The sequence below is a fragment of the Diuraphis noxia genome, unplaced genomic scaffold, assembly GCF_037042655.1.
Source record: "Diuraphis noxia isolate RWA-SAM2 unplaced genomic scaffold, SU_Dnox_SAM2 contig0001, whole genome shotgun sequence".
Taxonomy (NCBI): domain Eukaryota; kingdom Metazoa; phylum Arthropoda; class Insecta; order Hemiptera; family Aphididae; genus Diuraphis; species Diuraphis noxia.
The window spans coordinates 96,747,282-96,770,235 of NW_028301711.1; the positions used below are offsets into that span (position 1 = coordinate 96,747,282).

General features: G+C 28.0%; 2 protein-coding genes across 3 annotated transcripts in view; one reads left to right on the top strand and one right to left on the bottom strand.

Annotated features, from left to right (window-relative positions):
* jp (junctophilin) overlaps positions 1-22,954 on the top strand; it is a 280,595-nt gene that overhangs the window by 200,217 nt on the left and 57,424 nt on the right. The window lies entirely within an intron of this gene.
* On the bottom strand, positions 5,571-6,056 carry LOC149062577 (uncharacterized). The gene is made up of 2 exons (XM_089218748.1): positions 5,935-6,056; positions 5,571-5,847 (listed from the first exon to the last, which is right to left on the bottom strand). Exons 1-2 carry the CDS (start codon positions 6,054-6,056, stop codon positions 5,571-5,573), a joined length of 399 nt encoding a protein of 132 aa, XP_089074874.1.

Genomic DNA, 22,954 nt, shown 5'->3' on the forward strand with positions numbered 1-22,954 from the left:
GCCTGTGGATAATATTCAAATAAAAAGTACGTATTGTTTCAATATATGATATTAAAATATTACGTCTACCGGGCCACGGAGTTCCCGCAGTCATACGTCACACGCGGTCGTCTGTCGTCGCGAGCTCTGCGCCTTGATATTGTAACAATATTTTTCTTCAACAGATCGCATTCAATCGTGACGAAAACAAATTCATCGAGTCTTGTGTTGGCGATGCGAGAATAGATAGAAAATAGTGACTAAATACGAAAACCGCGAACGGACGACAATTATCGAATTTCGATCGGGGGCGTAGGTGGTGAATTTGTCCGCTCCCCACGTGATAATAATACAATTTGATTATATTATTTATACAATTGTTGGCCAAACCGCTTCAGCTGAAGTCATTTTATTATGATAGCATAATACTACGCGTCAGTAGATATTTGTCAGCGAGACATTACGCATAGTTTTTATAGTGGACCATCATCGAGCGTCGTCATGTCTTGGTTTTTTTCGGGCGACGATGACGAGGAGGACGAAAACTTGCTGTTTAGCCCCGCGCTTATGGCCCGGAGGGCCAGTGAGAGTTGGATCGATACACCGCCAATAGAGGTACCTTAAAAGATGATTAAAAAACAAATTTTGTTATCAATATTAAATTAATAACAGTGACAACCGTCATCGTGCCGTCGAAAAATTTTCATCACGCCGACGTCATGTCACGGACGTCTCTGAATGATTTAATAATATATTTCACTGACGTCACGCAGGACTTTGGCAAGTTTTTAAAAATTTTGGGTCGTCTTTAACAGTGTAGGTTGGTACGTAGGCAGTCTTACATTTTCAATTCATAATTCATATGATCACGAATAGTACAAACTTTAAAAAATAGAACTTTAATTTAATTAAGTCCTCTGTTACCATGTCTTATCAATCATCCGTTTAAAAATAACTTAAACAATGGTTAGGCTAACTTTCAAAGTAAATTTCCGTCGATTAACCGTTTCTTTATACCTGACAATTTTTCCAGACTCGTCAGTATAACCTTCTAATGTTGCATTATTATTATACTCTCACTTAAAACTGAAAATTTCAGTGACTACTCACACTAGCATAGAGTGTTAGGCACCTAAAAAATTTGATGTTTAATTTTAACCACAGACCACCGCACTCAATTACTGTATGAATTACCAAAGGACAGGAGTAAAAGCGATGAACTATTAACTCATGTCAGAAAAATATTCATCGACTAAAGACTTTAATATTATGGATGTTATCTGGAGGTTTTCAATAACTGCTATTTTAACGTTTCCACATTATCTGTAGTCTATACTTTATATTATTATTCTTGTAGGATATAATCAATGATAGGTATTAAGTGCTTAATTCCCACTATTATATACTTATTTATACTATACTTACCTATACTTAACGTCCTCCATGACATTTATATAATACAACACTAAAACTAAATTGGATCATAAAACATGTATCGTAACTTTCAATTAATTCCGTGTAATGAATAATCAAACTGTATTATAATGAATTCATCAATATTTTTATATGCGCAGACCAAGTCGTTATTTATAGTGAATAGATGCATATAATATACAAAGAAGTCTAAAAATTATGAAAACGGTATACATAAAGTCCAAGTTTTAGGAGACTTGCGCATTGTCCACAATATTGTAAACGGAACCGTTTTGAGCTTTAATAACTTTCTCCGAGTCGTATTATACTCACTTAGAACAAGGTGCCTGGCCAAAATGTCCATATACCAGGACACAATCACAACTTTACTGTTGAGTGTAGGTATAATAATAATATATTTAATATTAAACCTTGTTTGCCAAAGTTACGCATTACACGTAGGTGGGAAATGGGGTCCTAAACAAATGTCACAGTGACACGGAGGAGCCCTATACAATTTTATAGAGGAGTGACTATATTAATGTTTGTTTTTTTTTTTATAATATGTGGTGCGTTCTATCCTTTAATGGTTTTCATCTGATGTCAAAGCCATGAATTGTTCTATCAACTAACACGATATCGGTATTAGAATCAACTTAATTAAACTCAATTCAAAACAAGCAGGGGTCTTAAAAATCAAAATATTTTAACCGTTAGTTTTCCAACGAATGAGTTGTCAAGCCTCTAACCAGCAAACACGTCTCCAGTATCTATCTGGAAGCCAGTTTTTAACATTAATATTAATTCATGGACGATAAATAACATGATAATCGCGTCGCGATATCAAATAAATTATGTTGGTATATAATTGCATTTAAATTTCTTATTGTTTAGTTGGGTGTGCGCTTCACCACAGTTGTTTTCAGTTCCATGATCATGGAAATTGTTCTGCCGTTGTACGAATTTCGTCCAAATATTCGAGAGAGGGTGTTTATTATTAATATTCATTAACCAACCCCGACAGCATCGTAGTGGTTATCGTCGTCGTCCCCATCGCCTTCGTTTCAGAGTTTTTCGTTTATTATTAAGAAACCGTATCACAATAATATTATAACAATTATTATTATGTAATCTAACGGCTGAATATTAATATTTCATATTATTATAATAAATTGATTTTATTTTTAAGTGCTGTACGCGTGTGGAATATACATTTGAATCCAGTCGGACGGACAATAATATTAAAGTTTTGATACAATTACATCATTATTGGCGTAAAACAGCGTTACAATTTTTATTTATTGATGGTTGGTGGGATGTAGTAGATTTTGTAGTGGGTTTGAGTGGTTTGACTCCAGTCCGATATTATATATTTATCATAAAAGTATCAAGAACTTTTGAAGATGTCCTCGCAACAGTCGGATTAGTATCGCTATAGCTATATGTATATATTGTACGAGCGAAACATATCTTTTTAGAAAAAAACTAAATAATTAAGTTTTATAGGCCAGCCTGATAAATCATGTTGTTTATTATTGACACCATGCTACATAAATACGTGATAATAATATTGCTAGTCGATGCTACAGCATGTAATTAATTATGTAAGGTATGGAGCATATTCAATGGATCGTTTTAAATGCTGATCGGTATCAATAATGCAATGCTAGGTAAACTTAATTTAATCGACTAATACATACAATTAATTTTTTATTATAAAATTCATTAAAACGCATTAGATTTTCTTTCATCAAACTACCTCGTTGCAAGTCCTTTTTAGTTTAAAGTGTTTTTAGATACATAATAATATTATTATCATTTTTTCCTACAATATTTTCGTGCCGGAAATAGAAGCCCTCCCCTGGTTTAAAGTGTCCTCAAGTGGTAGATATTATAATACCTACCTACTTCTTCAAAGTAATATTCTCCTTATTATTATTATTAGGTGTTCTTATTATTATACTTAGCAATATATCTACAGCTCTCATTCAATTAAAGGATGCGGCAGTTTGTATGAATGAAATTATTATTATTATTTTACGATCTCTGTCTATATTTACCCCCTCCCATCCCCATGAATATATATATATATATATATATAAATATTGAATAATATGACCGATTCCATACCATTGTCATAAACACAACGATTGTCAGGTCGAAGTTTGTCCAACGTTCATATCCGGATCAATTATACGCCAATTATAATGTTGGTATACTCTAAACAACAACTCTGCAAATGGGATTAGAGTTTTATAACAACAAACAACAATAACTCGGAGGTGATTGTCTCTCGAACGTCTTCCCCTATTCACCGTATCATCACCACCGGGGTCTATATTATTAGATATAACAAAGATATTATAATATTATAATATTACATTGTACTCAGTGACCTTTATTCGCGTCTCGCTAGTTTTTGTCTCTCGTACTTATTATAAACAATAACGAGGCAGCTTGCTATATAATATTCTAGTATTATAATAGTATAATATTATCTAGGTACCGGTACTGCACATTGTTCTGCTTCACGGAAACGAACTGCGAGAAAATCGTTTGTTTTCAACAACAAGACAAGACCATTTCAGCCGTTGACCAAATTTAATAATGATACAATATTATATCGATCACTGCCCACGATCGAACATATACTAGGTACAATAGATATTCTATATGGTATATATATATTTAACAAAATAGTTGTGTTTTTAAAATTGTAAAAATAAAGAATGATATGTGTCAAACTATTTGAATGTAATAATGTCTACTATGATTATTAAATAAAGTTTGTATGTAATTTCATACTGTTTATTGTGATTTTTTAGTAAATGTTTTGAAAATATACTATTAAGCTCCAGTGATATTTTAGAAATGTATAACAAATGTATGTATGTAGGTATTACACATATTATTGTAATGAAGTATAAAAATTTACTTATTTTTCTAATTGGCCAAGTTAAATAACATTTTTGAGTTAAGAAAAGATACTTCATTGCAATAATATGTGCAATACCTACATACATACATTTGTTATACATTTCAAAAATATCACTGGAGCTTAATAGTATATTTTCAAAACATTTACTAAAAAATCACAATAAACAGTACCTATGAAATTGCATACAAACTTTATTTAATAACCAGAGTAGACATTATTACATTAAAATAGTTTGACACATATCATTCTTTATTTTTACATTTTTAAAAACACAACTATTTTGTTAAATATATATATATATTTTTTTTTTTGGTTTATTATACATTTTACTGTTAAGAAATCGTACTTATAAATGATGAATTTTATAAACTTGGAGTAATTTGGTAATTTTCCTATAAAAAAATGGTAATTTATATTAAGTGTAGCTTACGAACTGTGGTAAAATATTACAATATGATGAGTAGGTCATATCCATATTTTTTAGCAAAAAAAAAAAAAAGACGAACAATGTTCTAAATATATAAATATTATATATTCCATCATAAATAATGCACATGCAAAAGAAACATATTTTTTGAAAAATAATATTTATTTAGTACTCATATAATGAGCACGTCTTGTTCTGAGGGGATTTGGCAACGTATATTACATTGTATTATGTGATTTACGAGAAAATCGCATGTCTGCTCTTATATATTACTATTGTGTATAGATAAAATAATTCTGTTTGCATCGTTTCACTCTTTTATATAGTACACGACGATAATATGTTGAATTTTATTTGTATCAATCGCGTTTCTTGTCTGCCACCTCCCTTCACCGTTGTCTCTTCTTCCCCTTCCGGTGTCCAATCTAGACGTCTTGTAATAGAGAGGCCTCAGAAAAATGTAAAGCAGTGATGAAATTTATTATTATTTTAGTCGCACACATTTCCAAAATATAAAAACCCGAAGGCAAAATTCGAAACGAATCTCGCCGTTCGACTGTCATTCGACGATATTGCATTGTACGTGATTTTTTATCAGTTTGACCGTTAAAATATTCGCGTGCATATAATAAAATAATATATAAAACTGCTATTATTTATGTTATGGTAAATAACAATTTACGTAATTTACCGGTAAATATCGTTAATATCCATTTTTAATTTATATGAGTAGCTTTTTACGTCAATTACTGGGAATTTACAATAAAAATGTATACAAATGGTTATTGTTGTATTTATATCATATATTATTAACTACTTATTTTCGCATAAGAATGATCCATGAAATTTTGAATTACAGAGTTTGCCTGAAGAGCGACAAGCACATTTATTATTTTTAAATTTAGTTTTGCAATGATATCGTTGATACCCTTGAGTGCCCAAAATACTGCTCAAACCAGCTGCCTCTCGAAGAGTAAGCTCTTTTTCTTTGATGGATTTAGGTATGTCGAGAAGTTTTTCTTTACAAGATACTAGCTCAGATCTTGTGTATTTATGTTTTAGATGTCCATGTTCAGTACCTATATTAAAAGTATAACATTCATTTTTTGTAAATATTTGAATAATTTATAAGTGGGTACTCGCCCAATTAATTGTAAAGATCATTTTCGATATGTATAACGAATTAACGACTGCTAATTTATGCGGAGCTCCGCGAGCACGATCTACATCTGGTATCGATACTCTAACGGTTGAACTTATTTCGAGTGGATCAAATCGAGATGATGATGACTTTAACATCTTTTCTGCTTGTTTTTGCAAACATGAGACTGATTTTTTTCGTTCGTTCGTTATTTTGATTTGACGCTCGTTAACTAAAATATTTTAAATGTTTTTAATTTTATTTAATGAAAAAAATTATATAAAAACAAATCAAGTTTTGCTTCATCTTTAATATAATTTTCACAGTATCCATCACTTATAGACTTGAAATATTTTCAGTGTCTTCATCACTATTTTGAGTTCGTGGTAAAATTTATTCAATATCCTCCTCAGTACACAAACTCTCAATTTCATTTGTTGGAATATCAATTGAGGCTAATCCTACTCTTGCTGGACATCCGAACATCACTTCATATGGTGATCTACCAATACCTATGTATTATAATAATAATACATGATTGTAAAAATAAAAATATGTAAAAATTATAGGTATACAAACTAACATGTATAGAAAATAAAATTAAAATTCCAAGTGGCAAGCATATATTCTACATCTCTGTTTGCCCTTTCTATGGAACCTTGACTTTGGCTATGCCGAGGTTTTCCGTGGACGATTTTAACGTCACTCTACAGTGAATGTAATTCAGTTATTATTGAGTTCACAAATTCACGCCAATTATCTGAATGTAATATACCAGGAGCTCTAAATGCTGTGTAAATATCAAGTAGATTGTGAGTAATTTCTTCCACGCGTTTGCTTGTCAAAGTTTTTAATAGAACCAATTTTGTAAGATGATCTTGATAGTTTATGAAACGGAAATAAATTATTAATACACTATTATTGCATGTCAATTAAATCGATTTGTGCTCGAGAGTTAAAAGCGTTATGTAAAATTGGTTTTGAAATCAGTTCTCTTGTAGGATTGGATAATTTTTTTTTTTGACAGTGTACGCAAAAAATTATAGCAATACAGCATTATATTGTTTTATTTGTAATATTACAATATTTCATTTTAAGCTATACAAAACATTTAGGTACCAATTTGTTTGGTGAAAATCGCAATTAACTGGTGAATTTCGAAAATCTCCATTTTGTATTTATATTTAGGATAGTTACGGTTAATTACGTAATTTTCATATTTTACATCATTTACCGTAACATATATATATATTAAATATATTATTATATATATTATATATATTAAAGAATACTAATATTGGCGAGATGTGCCTGCGCTGTTTATTATTTGTATTGTAACCGAATGATGATAGTGTTCTCTCAACATATAATACATATTAGTCGTTTATACGAGTACTTCGTTGGCAAGATAGAATAATGCACTGCATTAAACAGTTTTTATTTCTCCTAAAACGAATCATAACTGAACGCTGCACACGTTTAAAAATTCAACTCTTCCAGGATGACGAGCACAATGAGATAATATGTACTAAAAAACAACATTGTATAGTGTCAATATTATTGTGAAATGACGTCAAAAATAAAATATGAAAAACATTATTACTATTTTTATTATTATAAATTTAAAAACGTCGCCTCGAGTAAAACTTGTTACACTTTGTAAGCATAATAATATTATTATTTTTATCGTAATATTATATCTATCGTGCGATTCAGTGCTATTTCTTCGGGACGTCATCATATCGAAGTCAAAAAATAAAATCATAATATTCAAGCTACCACAGAGTGCATTCTATCATTGCGACGCGATAAAAATTGAATCGTGGGATAAATATAAATGTAACACAATTGAAAACTGCGGAAAAACTTTAAACTTTAAACTTTTGCAGGAGTAGATGCGAGACAAAACGAATTAATTTATTATACGGGTTTTCCGTCGTTCCGCCGATGTCCTACATTTTGTTGGCTTCAAATAAATTTAATCAATCGGTACGCCAATAATTGCGTTAATGGAAAAATGAGGATATTCCATAGCATACACAGTGAAGTATCCCTTAACGGAAATTGTGAACGTCTACTTGAGAAGAAACTATACAAACAGGATGTAGGAAACTTCCAAATAGGACAAAACATTTTGGCAGCGTCCGGTATTTAGAGGTTTCACTGTTAATATTTATTTTTATGTCAGTAAATAAATTGAATAGGTTTTTAAGTTTTTGTTTTATATATATAAATTTTACTTACGTAGCGAAATAAGTAATAGTATTCTTAATGAATGCGCGTTGAGTGGTTCAAACAATATTATTTCCTTACTACTTTCAATTCGCGTTGTTCTTTTATTCGTCATAACGATACAGTAGAAAAAAAAGTCATTGAGGTTGCCCTTTTTAAATTAGTCATTTCCCGCTGTGAATTTTCATTAGGTTAGTATACCAATATTATATTATTATAAAGGTCATCACATTACGGTCGAGAGTTTTTTTTTAGATTTACGATTTTTACAATAAATTAAGTACTGCATTTTAAAAGGGTTAATAGCAATCAATACTGATTCACTTATTTACATCCGGACCCTTCTAAATCTAATAAAACCAAATCCTATATCCTCGGAAAAAAATGAATTACAGTTTGTGATGGTGTGATGAATAAATGTACTGGTAATAATTACAGGGTGTTGTGGTTTAACTGGTCATTCTGAAACGTCCCAACGCTTTTTTTAAATATATTACGGTTATTTTTTTTTTTACGAATTGACAGCGGATATTACAACGAAAAACATGGTTCCGGACAAGACATGGTTGGTCATCGTTAAAAAAATTAACACCATAGACTAATAAAGTGAATTCCGAACCAATGTTTACCCTTTTAGGTAATATTTTAATTTTTTTTTCTATTTTTTTACTTAAAAAACATCGTCAACTTGGTCATTAGTATTTTATGATCATTTGACATTTCTAGATAAAACATGTCTTTGTAATGGTTTATATAATTCAGATGTTTTCGAAATTAATTTAGTGTAAATTTTTCGGATATGTGGAATGATGGATATCGATAAATTGTGAATTTTTCACATAATGTATATTGTTGTTAATCGATAGAAGGACATTTCACGTATGTCTATGTCACATAAAAATATAAAGTTATAAAATATATAAATATAAGGTTCTTCTTATTTGGCCATGCAAATATAAATGTGTGTTGGCTAATATACCTTTTTAAAGTCGATTAACCACTATTTATTCCCAGTCCAAGGTTTTGCCATAGGTTTATATATATATTTTTTTATCTTGTTGAGTTATTTATACATATACTTATTCCGTTCATTAAATTTGAGTATGATTTACCTAGATATGTTTATAAAAAATATGATAACGTCGAAGCGATTGCTGCAAGTGCTCCTTGGTATACTTTTCCATTCTTGGTATGCCTATAGGTATGTCCGGTAATCCGTATGAGATGAATCTGTTTGTTTCTCAGTATCCTTACTAATTTCTTCTCGGTTAAGCTCGAACTACTTAGCGCTAGTCACTTAGTAAATTATGGAATTTGTAAACAATATTTTACCCGACAGAGTATGACATTATAATATTATGTTATAATAATATGTTTATAATATACCTCTACCTAGGTAACATAATATTATTAACGTCAAAATAAATATATCATGTACGGGTATATAATATATAATGCATCTATCAAATTTATTATTATTTTTTTCTATTTATAAATTGTATATGATACTCCTATACTACTTATTAATAATGTGTTTGGTTGATACACTGTGTCAGGGCGACCCTACTGTGTCTCCAAATGGACGTTGGTGGGTCGTTGCTGATCAAAAGAGAACAGTTTTAGAAATTATTTTTAGCAATCGAGGTGAACCGTGTTATTTGTCATGTAAGACTAGACAGACTAGTTAAGACCATTATAAACGGGAATCACTTACCATACCATACCTTTATCCAGTGGTGCATTTTTAATGTTGGAGATGGAGGTCCACATTATTTTCCCAAACCAAAGTTGTGGGTTACATTTATAGTCTGTTTTTTTATAATTGTGTAAAAAACAAAAGAACAACAACATTATCCGGACCCTTTGGACTCCTCTCTCCGTTAATACGCCACTGCCCAAACTATGTTAGTATAATCATATTATTAATGTCTAAATAAACAAATTATGAACGGCTACCTACATAATTATATAACAATATAATACAATATACAATATACAATATACAATATAATACTACCAATTCAATTTATCACTATTTTTTTCTTTTTAAACATTTTCTGTGACACGCATCACCATTATAATTACTAATATTATTGTATTTGGTGGGTAAATTGAATCGGGTTGGGAGAGGGGAATTTTTGGTGGCCGAATGGGCGTTGGCAGGATAGGTCTCCACCGATCGAAAAGATAATTTATTTTTTAATATATTTTTGTCAGTCAATGTGAGCCGCAGTGGCGTTTGTCGTATATAATATAATACGATCGCACCGCCCAAAGTTATACAATAGGTACCTATATTATGTATACCTATTATACATATACATAAATCGGATTATATGATACGTACCCCACGAACACGAATTGGGCATGGCTCGAGAGATTTATATCCGGTGAATCGCTAACAATAATAATAATTATTGTAAATACAGTATCGAAGTGGACCATGAAATGTAACAGAACAATAATTTACAGAAATATATTTTAAGACTTCTGGTTTTACAAAACGTTTGCACAACAACGTAAAATATAATATATTTAAATTGTAAAGTGTAAAATGGAAAGTCTATTTTTTGGTTATTTTAAACAATTGTAATTTTGTTTTTCAAAGGCTCTACATTTGAATACTTAACAATAATGTTATGTATTCATATCACTTTGTCAGCGTCATTTGCATTGTGTGAAATTCTGTGAACATTTCGATAATTTTAATTGCTCTTAAGTACAATCATAACACCAATAGTGGGTATACTGCTCTGAAATTTTTCATCATCAAATATTGTATTATACTCGTAGATGCCGAATTCGCTTAAAGAAAATACAACAGCGTTTAGAGTATTTCTTTTATATACTATGCTACTGTGGCTTGAGTAATAACAGTAAATTATTGTACTTCTATAAATATTATTACTAATGTGATAATAATGGTGGTTTCATATTTATATTATTATTATTAATTGTAAAATATATTTAGCAACAATTATAATGGAGCTGAAAATTGTTAAAACATCTAAATAAGGTCCACGGACACTTATTGCTGCAATTTGCAACAATGAATAGGTAATTAGTATTGTAGTGATAATAAGGAAAAATGCAGATTTCTGAAATGGCGCGAGTTTTATTTTTGATGTGATTTTGGCGAGTATTATGATCATATTTACTATTGTCACTTATAACTAAAATTAATACTAAATTACTGTAATATTTCAATGAATATTATTAATCATGTAATAATAATATATTAAACTGCTCAGAGAGACTGCCAATGTAGTATAAAGTTCAAAACTGCTATTTATGTATATTATTATATATGCATAATTTCCGGTGAAAAAACTAATTAGCAAACAATTTTGTACTTACATCAATTTAGAAAAACTTTGTCGAACAACTTTGGCTGAAAACTGTTTTTACAATGTAATAATATTATTATAATCACTTTCATTATTAATACGATATTACACACACCCCAGCCCGTGATGTGATTTTCCAAAAACCGTATAAATTATGTATTTTCGAGAAATTTTGTAGTATATTGATCGTGTTTAACCGTTTATCGTGGCGTAATTGTCACGTTTGATTATTTGTATTTCATCAATTTAGAAAATGTTGGTCAAAATCACTTAAGCTGAAAATTGCTTTTACAATGTAATAATATTAATCGCTTATATATGTTTGATATATTGTATATTCACACCCTGGTTCACGTGGTTGTCCAAAATAGTAAAACCGTATATCCGATTTTGCAAGGCCGGGCAAGTTAACTTATTATTTTAACTCGTTAAGTTAAGTTAATACAGAAAAATGTAAGTTAAGTTTAAAGTTTAAAGTTAGTTTTCTTATTTATTTAACTCGATAAAAGTTAAAAGTTAATTTGAAAAAAAAGTAACTTAACTTAGTTAAAAATAAGTTAATTTTCTTTTTTCGTGTACAATAAATTATCATACATTTTTATCAAAGCTTAACAAATAACACAATATAATGGAAGTCTAACTATTTTCAATAAACATATGTAATTGTATTAATTACAGTAGGTACTTAGTAAGTACTACTTACATACTTCAATCAATTATAAAATCTAACAAAACAAATAAATTATTTCAATGTATTTTTTTTACCTACACGTTTTCCAAAATGATGGCTTAACTTAAAATTTTTTTTTCTTGTTGATACCCATTAAATTTGTAAATTGTAATTATTAAATTTGTTATTTGGATCTAATTAGATAAATTACACATATATAACATTTTTGTTTTATAATAATATATTATATATTATATACATATTTTCTGCGAATAAGCAGGATAAAATGAAATATTGTTATCTAATACTATTATTATTACTCGTAAATCGTTTCCCAAATTTTATATAGGTAGATAGTTGTACTTATACACGTTATTCTAATATCTATTGAAATTTCAAATATAGAAATAATGCAAAACACTCACATTCATATCGTTAAGTATTTGGTTATTCCCACAATTATTATTTTTATATACAGGGTGATTCTTTTATCAAACAACACTCATTATTTAAAAAAGTATTGACTTTTTTCAATTTTTTTTTTTTTCAAAATTGTAGATTTACACTCTTCTTGAATTGTTTATTATTTTTATATTTTTCACCCTTATATTTATTATATACACCACCATCAACTTTTGATTTTCAAATGGTAACCTATACTTCAAATTTCATAAATTAATAAAGCTATTTTTTTAATTAATTATTACGTTAAAATTTTGAATTTAGCGCTAGTAGTTTATGAGTTATAGGTATTTAAAGTTTAGATTGGCAGAGTGGAGTGGTACGGGGTTACCCCGCAAAATGTTTGTCCACTACTCCGCTTGTCTAAACTTTAAATACTTATAACTCATAAACTACTAGTCCTAAATTCGATTTTTATGTATCAAAATTTTTAGAAAAATATTCTGCTTTGGAATATGAAATTAAAAAACTATGTTGCCATTCAAAAAAGTAAAAAACTTAAAAAATGATAAGGATAAAAAATATTTAAAAATATAATTTTTTAATAAAAGCGTTGGTTTTTTAACAACTTGAAACTATGTAAAACAATATTTTGAAAAAAGTCAATACTTTTATAACTAATGAGTGTTGTTTGATAAACGAATCACCCTGTATATAATATACCTATATGTATATATAATATCAATAAGTTATAAAAATCAAAATATAATTTTAGATATATGAAATTTATATTAGGACAAATTAATAAATTAACTCGTTAAGTTAGAAGTTGCTTAAAAAAAAAAGAAACTCGTTAAGTTGGAAGTTACTTTTGAAAATAAAAGTAACTCGTTAAATAACTTAGTAAAAAAGTAACTTAACTTTTTAATTTAACTTTAACATTTTAACTCGTTAATGCCCAGCCTTGCGTTTTTGTTACAAAACGTTTGTGTACCTACGTTAATATGCAGAGATTTTGGTTAAATGACAATCAAATCAGGCAATATATTTTACAAAAAGAGTCGATACTGAGTCTTATAATAAAAAAAGTAGGTACCATGTACATCAAAAAGAATTGACAAATTAAAAATTAAAATGAATAAAATTAAACATATAATCATTAAAAAAAAAAAATAAAAATTCAGATTTGGATTAAAAATGTATGAATAATAAAATTTAAGATTTAAACTTTTGCTTAAAAGTTTCTAAAAGAAGACATTTAAAAAAAAATTATTACATTTTAAACGAATTTACACTAGAATAATATTGATATTAAAAAAAAATAAAATTAAAAATAAACTAATTGACTTAATTTTTTTATCATCAACATTTTTCAAAAAAAAATTTAAAACATTATAAATTTTTCATTATGTCTTAAAAAAAGTAAATATATTTATACTTACTGTACTTTTGGTGCAAACGTATATTAAATAAATTATAATTAATTCATAATCTATATAAATAGGAGTCCACCCCTAATCATTTATCAATGCCCAAACTAAACCACTGGGTATAGAGACTTGAAATTATTTATACAGAAATTCCTTAGCAATGTAGGGGGCACTATGAAAAGACTTTTCAAAATTCAACCCCATCAGTCGTTTAAACAAATAGAAGTAGTAAAAATGAAAAACCACCTAGCCGGAACCTATTAAGCTATGAGTATGAAATTTAGTCAGTACTTTCATTTTATGATTCTAAAAATCCCTAAGACAGGATTTTACCAAAGTTCAAAACTTACAGGAGTTAAAAGAGTTAAAAATAAAAATAATTACCTAGCCGGAACCACTGAATATATGAGTATGGAATTGTGTCAATAAGTTCATTTTATAATGCGAAAACCACCTGACATGCAGGATTTTTCAAAATTTGACTGCTGTAGGGGTTAAAAGAGTTATACAATATAAAGATGAAAAATTGTTTGTATGATCGGTTTAATTTCTGGAACTATTTAACTGATTTTAACATTTTCAAACATCAGAAAGCTACACAATCTAATGAATCTATAGGATAAATTTTATCTTGATAAGTTGCCCTTAATTTTTTTATAGCAAATTTGAGAATTTTTATAAAAATAATAATAATATAGATATATTTTTGGGTATTATATGGTTACTATTGGTAATACAATTTAGTATGGAAGAATAAAAAATTAGCAATTTTTTATTAGGCACCAATTTTAAAAATTGTTTCATCTTTACAAAGCTAAACATGCGATACGATTTTTATTAGGACTTTTAGTCCTGTATTTTAAATAACTATGTTAAAAATCGTTTATGAAGATAAAGATAAGGTAAATCCACAGGAAGTTTTGATCATGACTATAGCCAGGTATAAACGACAAATTAACCAAAAAATTAGAATCATATAGAGTTCATATTTTTAATGGGCACAGGGATCAGCTAATTATATATATTTATATAATATATATTTAAATATATATAAAAACATTATTTACAATGTTTAAAACAATAGCTATTTAATTTGTTGGTTCATTTTGTTTTTCACAGTTCACACCAAGTTAGTATATTATTGCGGAATAATAAAATAATCATAGGTTAGAACTTGAAGAAAAAAAGTTTATTTGATTCGAGTGCAAAAGTGTGGAGAGAGATTTTCGGGATTTATGCAAAATTTAAAGTTTTATAAATTATTCAAAAAAAAAAAAAAAATTTAACTATTAAATATTTAAATTTTAAATGTTTGATTTTATAAGTTAATGTGCTGTATATTATTATAATTTATAATTTATGTAAATCATTATACCTACTATAACACATTTCTTAAAAAAAAAAAATATCGCGACTGAGCCTGTCACCAACATTATGCATTAATAATGATTTATAATTTATACAGGTACCTACAGTAAAACCGACCATATTATTATGATATTTTATGTTTTAAAGATCACTGATATCAGTTAATTAACACATTTAAAAAAGATTCGTTCTAACTAATATCTCGTTGTTAAAGGTTGAATAAAAAATAAACTTTTTTTATAGTAATTATTTCACTATGTTTAAAAGCACAGGTACGATTATCTATTTTGTATGCTTTGTGCATTACAATACATGCGTATTTAATAATATATATCAGCGGTTTCCAACCCATGGGCAGAGGACCACTTGTAGGCCACGAGCAATGTGGTACTGGGCCGCGGGCGCTGGTCAAGTTTTTATCACAGGGGTCTGAAAATTTTAATTGGAATCGGCATAGAGATTTTTATTCATGTCTATATTTCTTTTATCATCTTATTTGTGTGTGCTTATATTTCATACCTGTATGCAAGTTATGGGCAAATGGGCCTCAAGGTTTTTTTTTATTCATTATTTGTGGTCCGCACCACTAAAAAGGTTGGGAACCACTGATTTAAATTATCAGCTTTGTTGTATGAAAAAATATTGTAAATTTCTTTATTTTAATGAATATTATCGTGCGAGATATGGAAACAAATAAAATAAAAATTGAATACAATTTTAAAAATAATCCACAATTAATTACTATGAGTAACAAAATAGAAAATGTGGACGTTGGGGTTGACATCTGTTGTGAGGGTTACTGAGCGACATGTACAGGGTAAAACTCCCATAGTATAATGTTATATTAAAATATTATATCAAATATCAAATATTGCGGAATTTTGAATAAAAATTCATGGTTTATTTCGCATTATAATTTTATAAAGTGGTTCATGAGATCATTGTTTTCAATAATATTTAGTTATTTTGCAGTATCTCTTTTGTGTTTTGATGAAAAAAAATTTCTGATGATATCATCTCATCGAAAAATCTGTACTTAGTCTTGTGTGTCTTACAATATAAATATAAAAAATACTTATATATATATATATAATATCAAGATGCTATTTTATATTTTATTATAATACAAATAGCTTGATTGTCGAAATTCTTTCTATGCACAAAATATAGACGCAAGTGTTATACACAAACAACGGCCGTCAATGTACCTGGATATTAACAAATTGACTCAGTACTTGAATTGTAATCAAAATTATAAGATTTTAAATATCGATGAAAAATATTCTATAAAAATGCAATTTTTCAAGTTTTGATGCTATTTTTTTCTAATAATATGCATAAAATAACATTTTATTTTTGTATTTTAATAAGTCTAGTTTATATTATGAAAATAAAAAATTCTGTCATTTATTTTAATTATATTTTGATTGAATCAATAGAAAATAATTGTGTAAATACCCACATTTTTTTCCTATATTAAAATCTATTTTAAAGTAGGTAGTCCAGCGAATTGATCTATCGAATAGTAAGCAATAATAATGACTATATATAATATATGTTGTGTAGAATATTCTGTCGTACATTAAAACATATTTTTTTTTTTTAATTTTGAACTGAATAAATTTGCTATTTTCCATGTTTTTAGTGAATATTATAGCGCATATTTCAGTTATTTTTAGTGCTATAAAATCCGAGCCTTTGTCATAAGTCACAATTAATAACTAATATTTTATTTTCTTAAACCTGTATCACAGCTGTGCGAAACGACGCGCAACGCATAACGACGATTCTGCACGTATGGTTCGTAGTTCGTACCGTAAAAATGAAAATGAAAATTTAAAAAATGTAAAGTGGTGTTTAAAATAAAAAAAAAAGATTATCTCTAAAATCTAATTAAAAAAACAGAATACATCAATCATTAAATCAATTTCGTACTACGATATAAATACAAAATAGATGTATTATCATGAATAAAATAAAATAAAATAAAACTTCATAAAATCGAAATTTAAATTTAAAAAAATGTGATTTTGAATTCAACCCCTGATTTGACCACCGAGTTATCTGACCACAGCACGGACTGTAACCACAATCAAAGTATTAAAACCATACCTACTATTGTCTATACATTTCTATTTTCAGCATTGATTTGGATACTTACCTTAACGGCTGAACAAATATAAAATATAATAATATTTAGAAAGGAACATTTGTTAATTTACCTATGAGTAGGTTTATTGTTCGATATGATGATACTCGTGGATAAATTATCTTCATAGAAATGGGTTGAATATTTAGTTGTTCTGCCATTTGTCATGTATTATATAAACAAAAATACTGCGTAAAAATCATATTATAATAACATAAAATTATTATTATTATTTTTTTTTTTTTGCTCATGATTGAATTGTTTGGAAACTGAATTTTCGACTTAAAATTTGCTATGAAAATCATAAAACGATAATACCCAATCCTCAGTATTTACAAAACACTTCCAACCATACATTTTTGAGCAACTAAGTATGTAATGTTATAATAGAGAAAAAATATATTTTATTTATAAAATGAAAAATTACAACATTTTAAATGTTGGAATGTGTCCCATTTTTTTTTTTTGTAAAGAAGTATATTTTTAGTACAAAAGTTAAAAAAATATATATATATTTATTTTAGAATATATAATGTGAGATCAAACTCCAAACCTTAATTTAAACCATGCTTACCTCAATATATTTTCTTGGAAGACTTCTAAAGCCAACTAATTACTCTACAGACTATTCTTATAAGTTAAAATAAACAAGATTGGTTTTACTATCTTTCATTATCTAATGTAAGTAGGTAATTTGCCATAAAGCGTAAGCTAATGCATCATATATTATTATATAATATTACATTCGTAATATTGTGATTGTAAAAAAATAATAAGTAGGTATGTTTATAAAATAAGTTAAATTAAAAAAAATATAAAAATTTATGAAAGACACTAAAGAAAATGTAATTTTTATTACCTTTCATTTTTATGATGAATATTTTAGTACTAAAATTACATTATATTATACATTTATAGTCGATGTGCATTAACATATTTAAATTAATATTTCGTATTATTTCATTACTATGCAACATCCATCAAACATGGAACCACTTTTAATATAAATTCTTGAGTAAATATACCTAAGTATTAAACCCCTCAAAAATGAACTGTCAGACTTAAACTTCACATTTTTTTTTCTTCAAAAAAGTTTAGAATGCGTAGGTATTTAATTCGGAATATGGAATACAATTTAAACTACATTACGCGAACATTAAACTTGTCAAAACGACCTAACAACTTAAATTATTCTATATTATTTTATATCTATAAAATCTTTTTATTCAAAAATAGTGATACATTTTAATAATAGCAATAATACTTAATTATAAGGTGACCGTGGGTAATTTGCATGTTCCCGATTCGGAGTATAGTTAGGATGACTTCGAACTTTCTAGGAAGGTCTTTGAGATGTAGTCATTTGAATACACCTTTATTAATTCAATTAAATGCTTAAGGATTTCCAGTCTACCCTTTTTCGATTAGTACAATCAAGTTTGATTTAGAGTTCTACATCCTTGTTTCGCTACGAGTTGAACTGCCGATTCTAATGTGTTAGATATTACATACTTTGCTGCCTTATCAGCCATATCTACCATATTCAACATAACTGAATTTTTCTTCTTTATTTTCCGTATTTTAACGTATTTTGCACCAGTTTATTTATCCCGTTCGTGTTGTACGCATATTTAATGTTGTTTAGGACACTAAGCAAATCTGAGAAAATTGTTGCTTTTGGAATATTTGAGTCTATAACTAATTGCATGCCTTTTAGAATTGCGTATAGTTCCGTAGTAAAAATTTAACTTGTATTTAGTAGCGTATATATAAATTCCATATTATTCTAGATGGTTACCAAAACTCCAAATTTTTGAGGTATTTGTGTAAAAATTTTCTCCAGATAAATTGTGTGAAATTTTAAGATAGAGTTTCTTATAGGGTATACTATTTGTGCGATTACATTTTTTATTCTGTTGTATTCAAGATGAAATATATTGTATGAATCAAGAGAGTGGGTTGTTGAAATACACGAAAAAATGATATCAATGATCTATAGGCTGTGGTGCTTTATTAGTGATGTATATTTTCTTAAGTTTAGAGTGTAATATAGACTTGATGACGATGCTAATTTTAACTCATATTTGAAAGAAATCTATAGTCTTCTATTTTTTAGAGGGACTTTATTTTCTACTTGTTTAAGTAATGCTTGGGTTATAGATTGAACTATAGTCTCCAATTGTCGTTCGTAGACCTGCATTGTGTATTATATCCAATTAGCTCATAATTTTTTCTGGATTTTTCCAAATGTAGATGCAAAAATCTAATTTGAACATAATTAAAGATTTATTTTAAAGATTGTTATAACGCATTTGTTTTGGATTCCCATGAGGTATGTGAAAACACTTTTACTATGTGTAACTGTTTAAGCATTTTAAAATTATTAATGTAGTAAGGTACCAGGCTAACCATTGTTTATACAATGGTTTATTGATGATTATAATTTTATAACACACTATATATTATATATACATAGTATATAATCTTGATATAAGGAATTTATAAAATATTATATTTTTCTAAGTTTAATGAAGACACCAAACGTTAAAAAAAAAATACAAAAAACAAATTTAGTGAATGTTAAACTTTGCTATTTTTATATGATATGATGATATGAAAGGCAGTAACATTTGAAAAAATAAATCAAATTATAACCCAACTAAATTGTATCATGTTCAAATCTTAGAAACTATTTCAAATCGTTTTTTATAATACCCACTTTTTTGTTGATAGACACATAAGTTTCAATATGCTATATAATCAAAGCTCACAAACAAACATTTAGGTGTATTATTTAAAGAGTTATCAATTTATCATGAACTAAAAGGTTCTAAATCAACATGGCTAACACATTTATTATTTATAAAAGTGATAAAAATATTCTTACTTTCAGTTTTTAACTATAATTTTAAAATAAATAGGTTATATCTAAATTAGACCCAAAAAATACTATTTCATATTCAATGGATCAACCATAAAATAATCATAAGTTAATTTATAATAAACACGTATAGTATTATTAATTATTGTTTATTTGTCAACAAAATAAATAATTCTACAAAATATAATAGTATCATAATATTATTTTGGTTTTAAGTTTTAATATTATGAAACGACATCTTCTATCATTTAAGCAAATTTTGTGTCTCGAGAAAATATTTTATTTTAATATTAATTTCTAAGAGAATAAAATTATAAAATTATCAACCAAAAGGATCCACATTGTGTGAAAAATAACTCTGTTAATCTTTAGATTAGACTATCAACAAAAGTCATTCATTACCAAAGAAAAAAAAATAATATTACTTTTTGAAGTTTCTAATACTTTTTTCCTGAAAACGATTTAATTTTTTGCGATAACATCTTTTAGTTCAGAGGTCAATTACTTAGACCGTACGCGCATAACGGTTCGATTGAGTGCGCTTGTATCACTTGCTGTATGGCACGATCAGTTAAAAGAAAAATATAAAGAGATATTTTTTCAATGCAAGGTTAAAATATCATAATACAGAGTGAGGGAAAAATCATATCATATTATTTTGGTTTTAACGCACGACACGATATTCTCTTTTTTTAAATCGAATTTTGTTTTCTGATAAACGTATACCTATTTAATGTAGAACAGTAATAAGTGAAAAAAAAAACATATTATCAACCAAAATGTATCATGGCATGTAGAACAACACTTTTTTAGTCTGTAGATCAGACATTTATTGAAAGTTGTTCATAAAGAAGAAAAAATAATATTACACTTTGAATTTTCAAATATTGTTCTCCCGAAAACATTGGGTATTTTGAGATATCGCCTTTTGGTTCTGAGCTCATTTTATACCATATGCACTTAACCACGGTTTGATCGAGTGTCCATTGTATTATTGCACGATCGATAAAAAAATGAGAATAAGAAAATATTTTTTCAATGGGGGGGAGGGTCACAGATCATACAAAACGAGGGAATAGCTCAACGACGGTGGATGATTACGTGCTACATCAGCGGAGGCCTTCACAGAAGGGTTTTCCAATATTCAGACCGCGATATTATAATAACTTCTGTTGAACACATTGCCAAAGGGTGGTCAAACACGACCGTAACTACACTCGTGGGGTGTCCTTTTCCCCGCCATACATACCGACTTTCGATGATAATATTAATATGTTAAGAGGATTACTTAAGTGCTCTCTCCGGCGACGGCAGCACGCATAAATGTTGAAACGATGAAATTGTCGGGATTATAATGATAAACGGTTGCCTCCGTTTACGTATCCGCAAATGTACCCTCACACATTGCCACGTCGTTTTTTACCTATAGACTTATATTTTATTATTATCATCCGTTCCAATTATTTTTCACCATCTCATCAAACGAACTATGATGAGGGGACTCATACATTTGGAAATCGTGAATATCAATTCTTATCTTATTGCAAAAAAAATTTAAAAAATACCGATACTGGATTGTGGTAAACATCTGATCGTTTGATTGGACCCTTTGCAACAAGTAAGCCCGTTACGCTTTTTATAGTTTCAACGGCTGAACACACATGCATTTGACTTACGCTATCGCACTGAAAAATAATTTAACATCAAAAATATAAGTCATAAAAACAATGCTTGAATTTACTTATAATGGCACTGTAATCCAGTGGAATTGATCCAAGAATTTGATATTAGATGCACCTATATGAATTATTTTGGGTATTTTTGCTCTGCATTATTTTTTCCATCTCTAAAATATTACAAAATACTTAACTATGTATATTATTCTAGTGTAGTTATGAAGTAAATAACAATTTTTTGTTCTATAACGTATATTTTTAACGAGTCAAATTCTATCGATTAGTATAAGTTTTCGGGGAAAAAAAGTTTTGAAAGTGCGTCACCAAAAAATGACCGGGCGAAGACCATAACAAATCATATTATGACGATGATGACGAACATTATGATTTGATTTGTACACAACTTGTTTTGGCCAAATCAGTGTTCAAAATCAGTTTTTCCATGAAATATAATACATTGTAAGGTTCCATGTTCATATTGACGAAACATATAATATATGATGCTGTAGGGTATAAGACGAGGGCTTGTCATCACTTGAAGAATTTCTGTAACAGTAGTGATCACTGTAGATTGATTCAGGAGAGACGGTTGTCAACTATATCCTTTTTATACATCCACTTATTTTGTTCAAAAAAGTATATCCATTTTAAAAAGATTTTTTTTTAAATATTAATGATTTATTTTATTTGTGTTTTTTGTAAAAATTGCATTTTTTTAAATATTATAAATATTTTTTTTTGGACATGAAATAAGAATGTCCAAACAAAGTCTTGTTTGAACGACACCACGTAATATTCCTGGAATATTTCTCACTATACCTCCATTTACTCCCACTAATTGTATTTTATATAATGAGACGTATAGAAATTCACGTATGACATTAATTCACTTATTTTGACC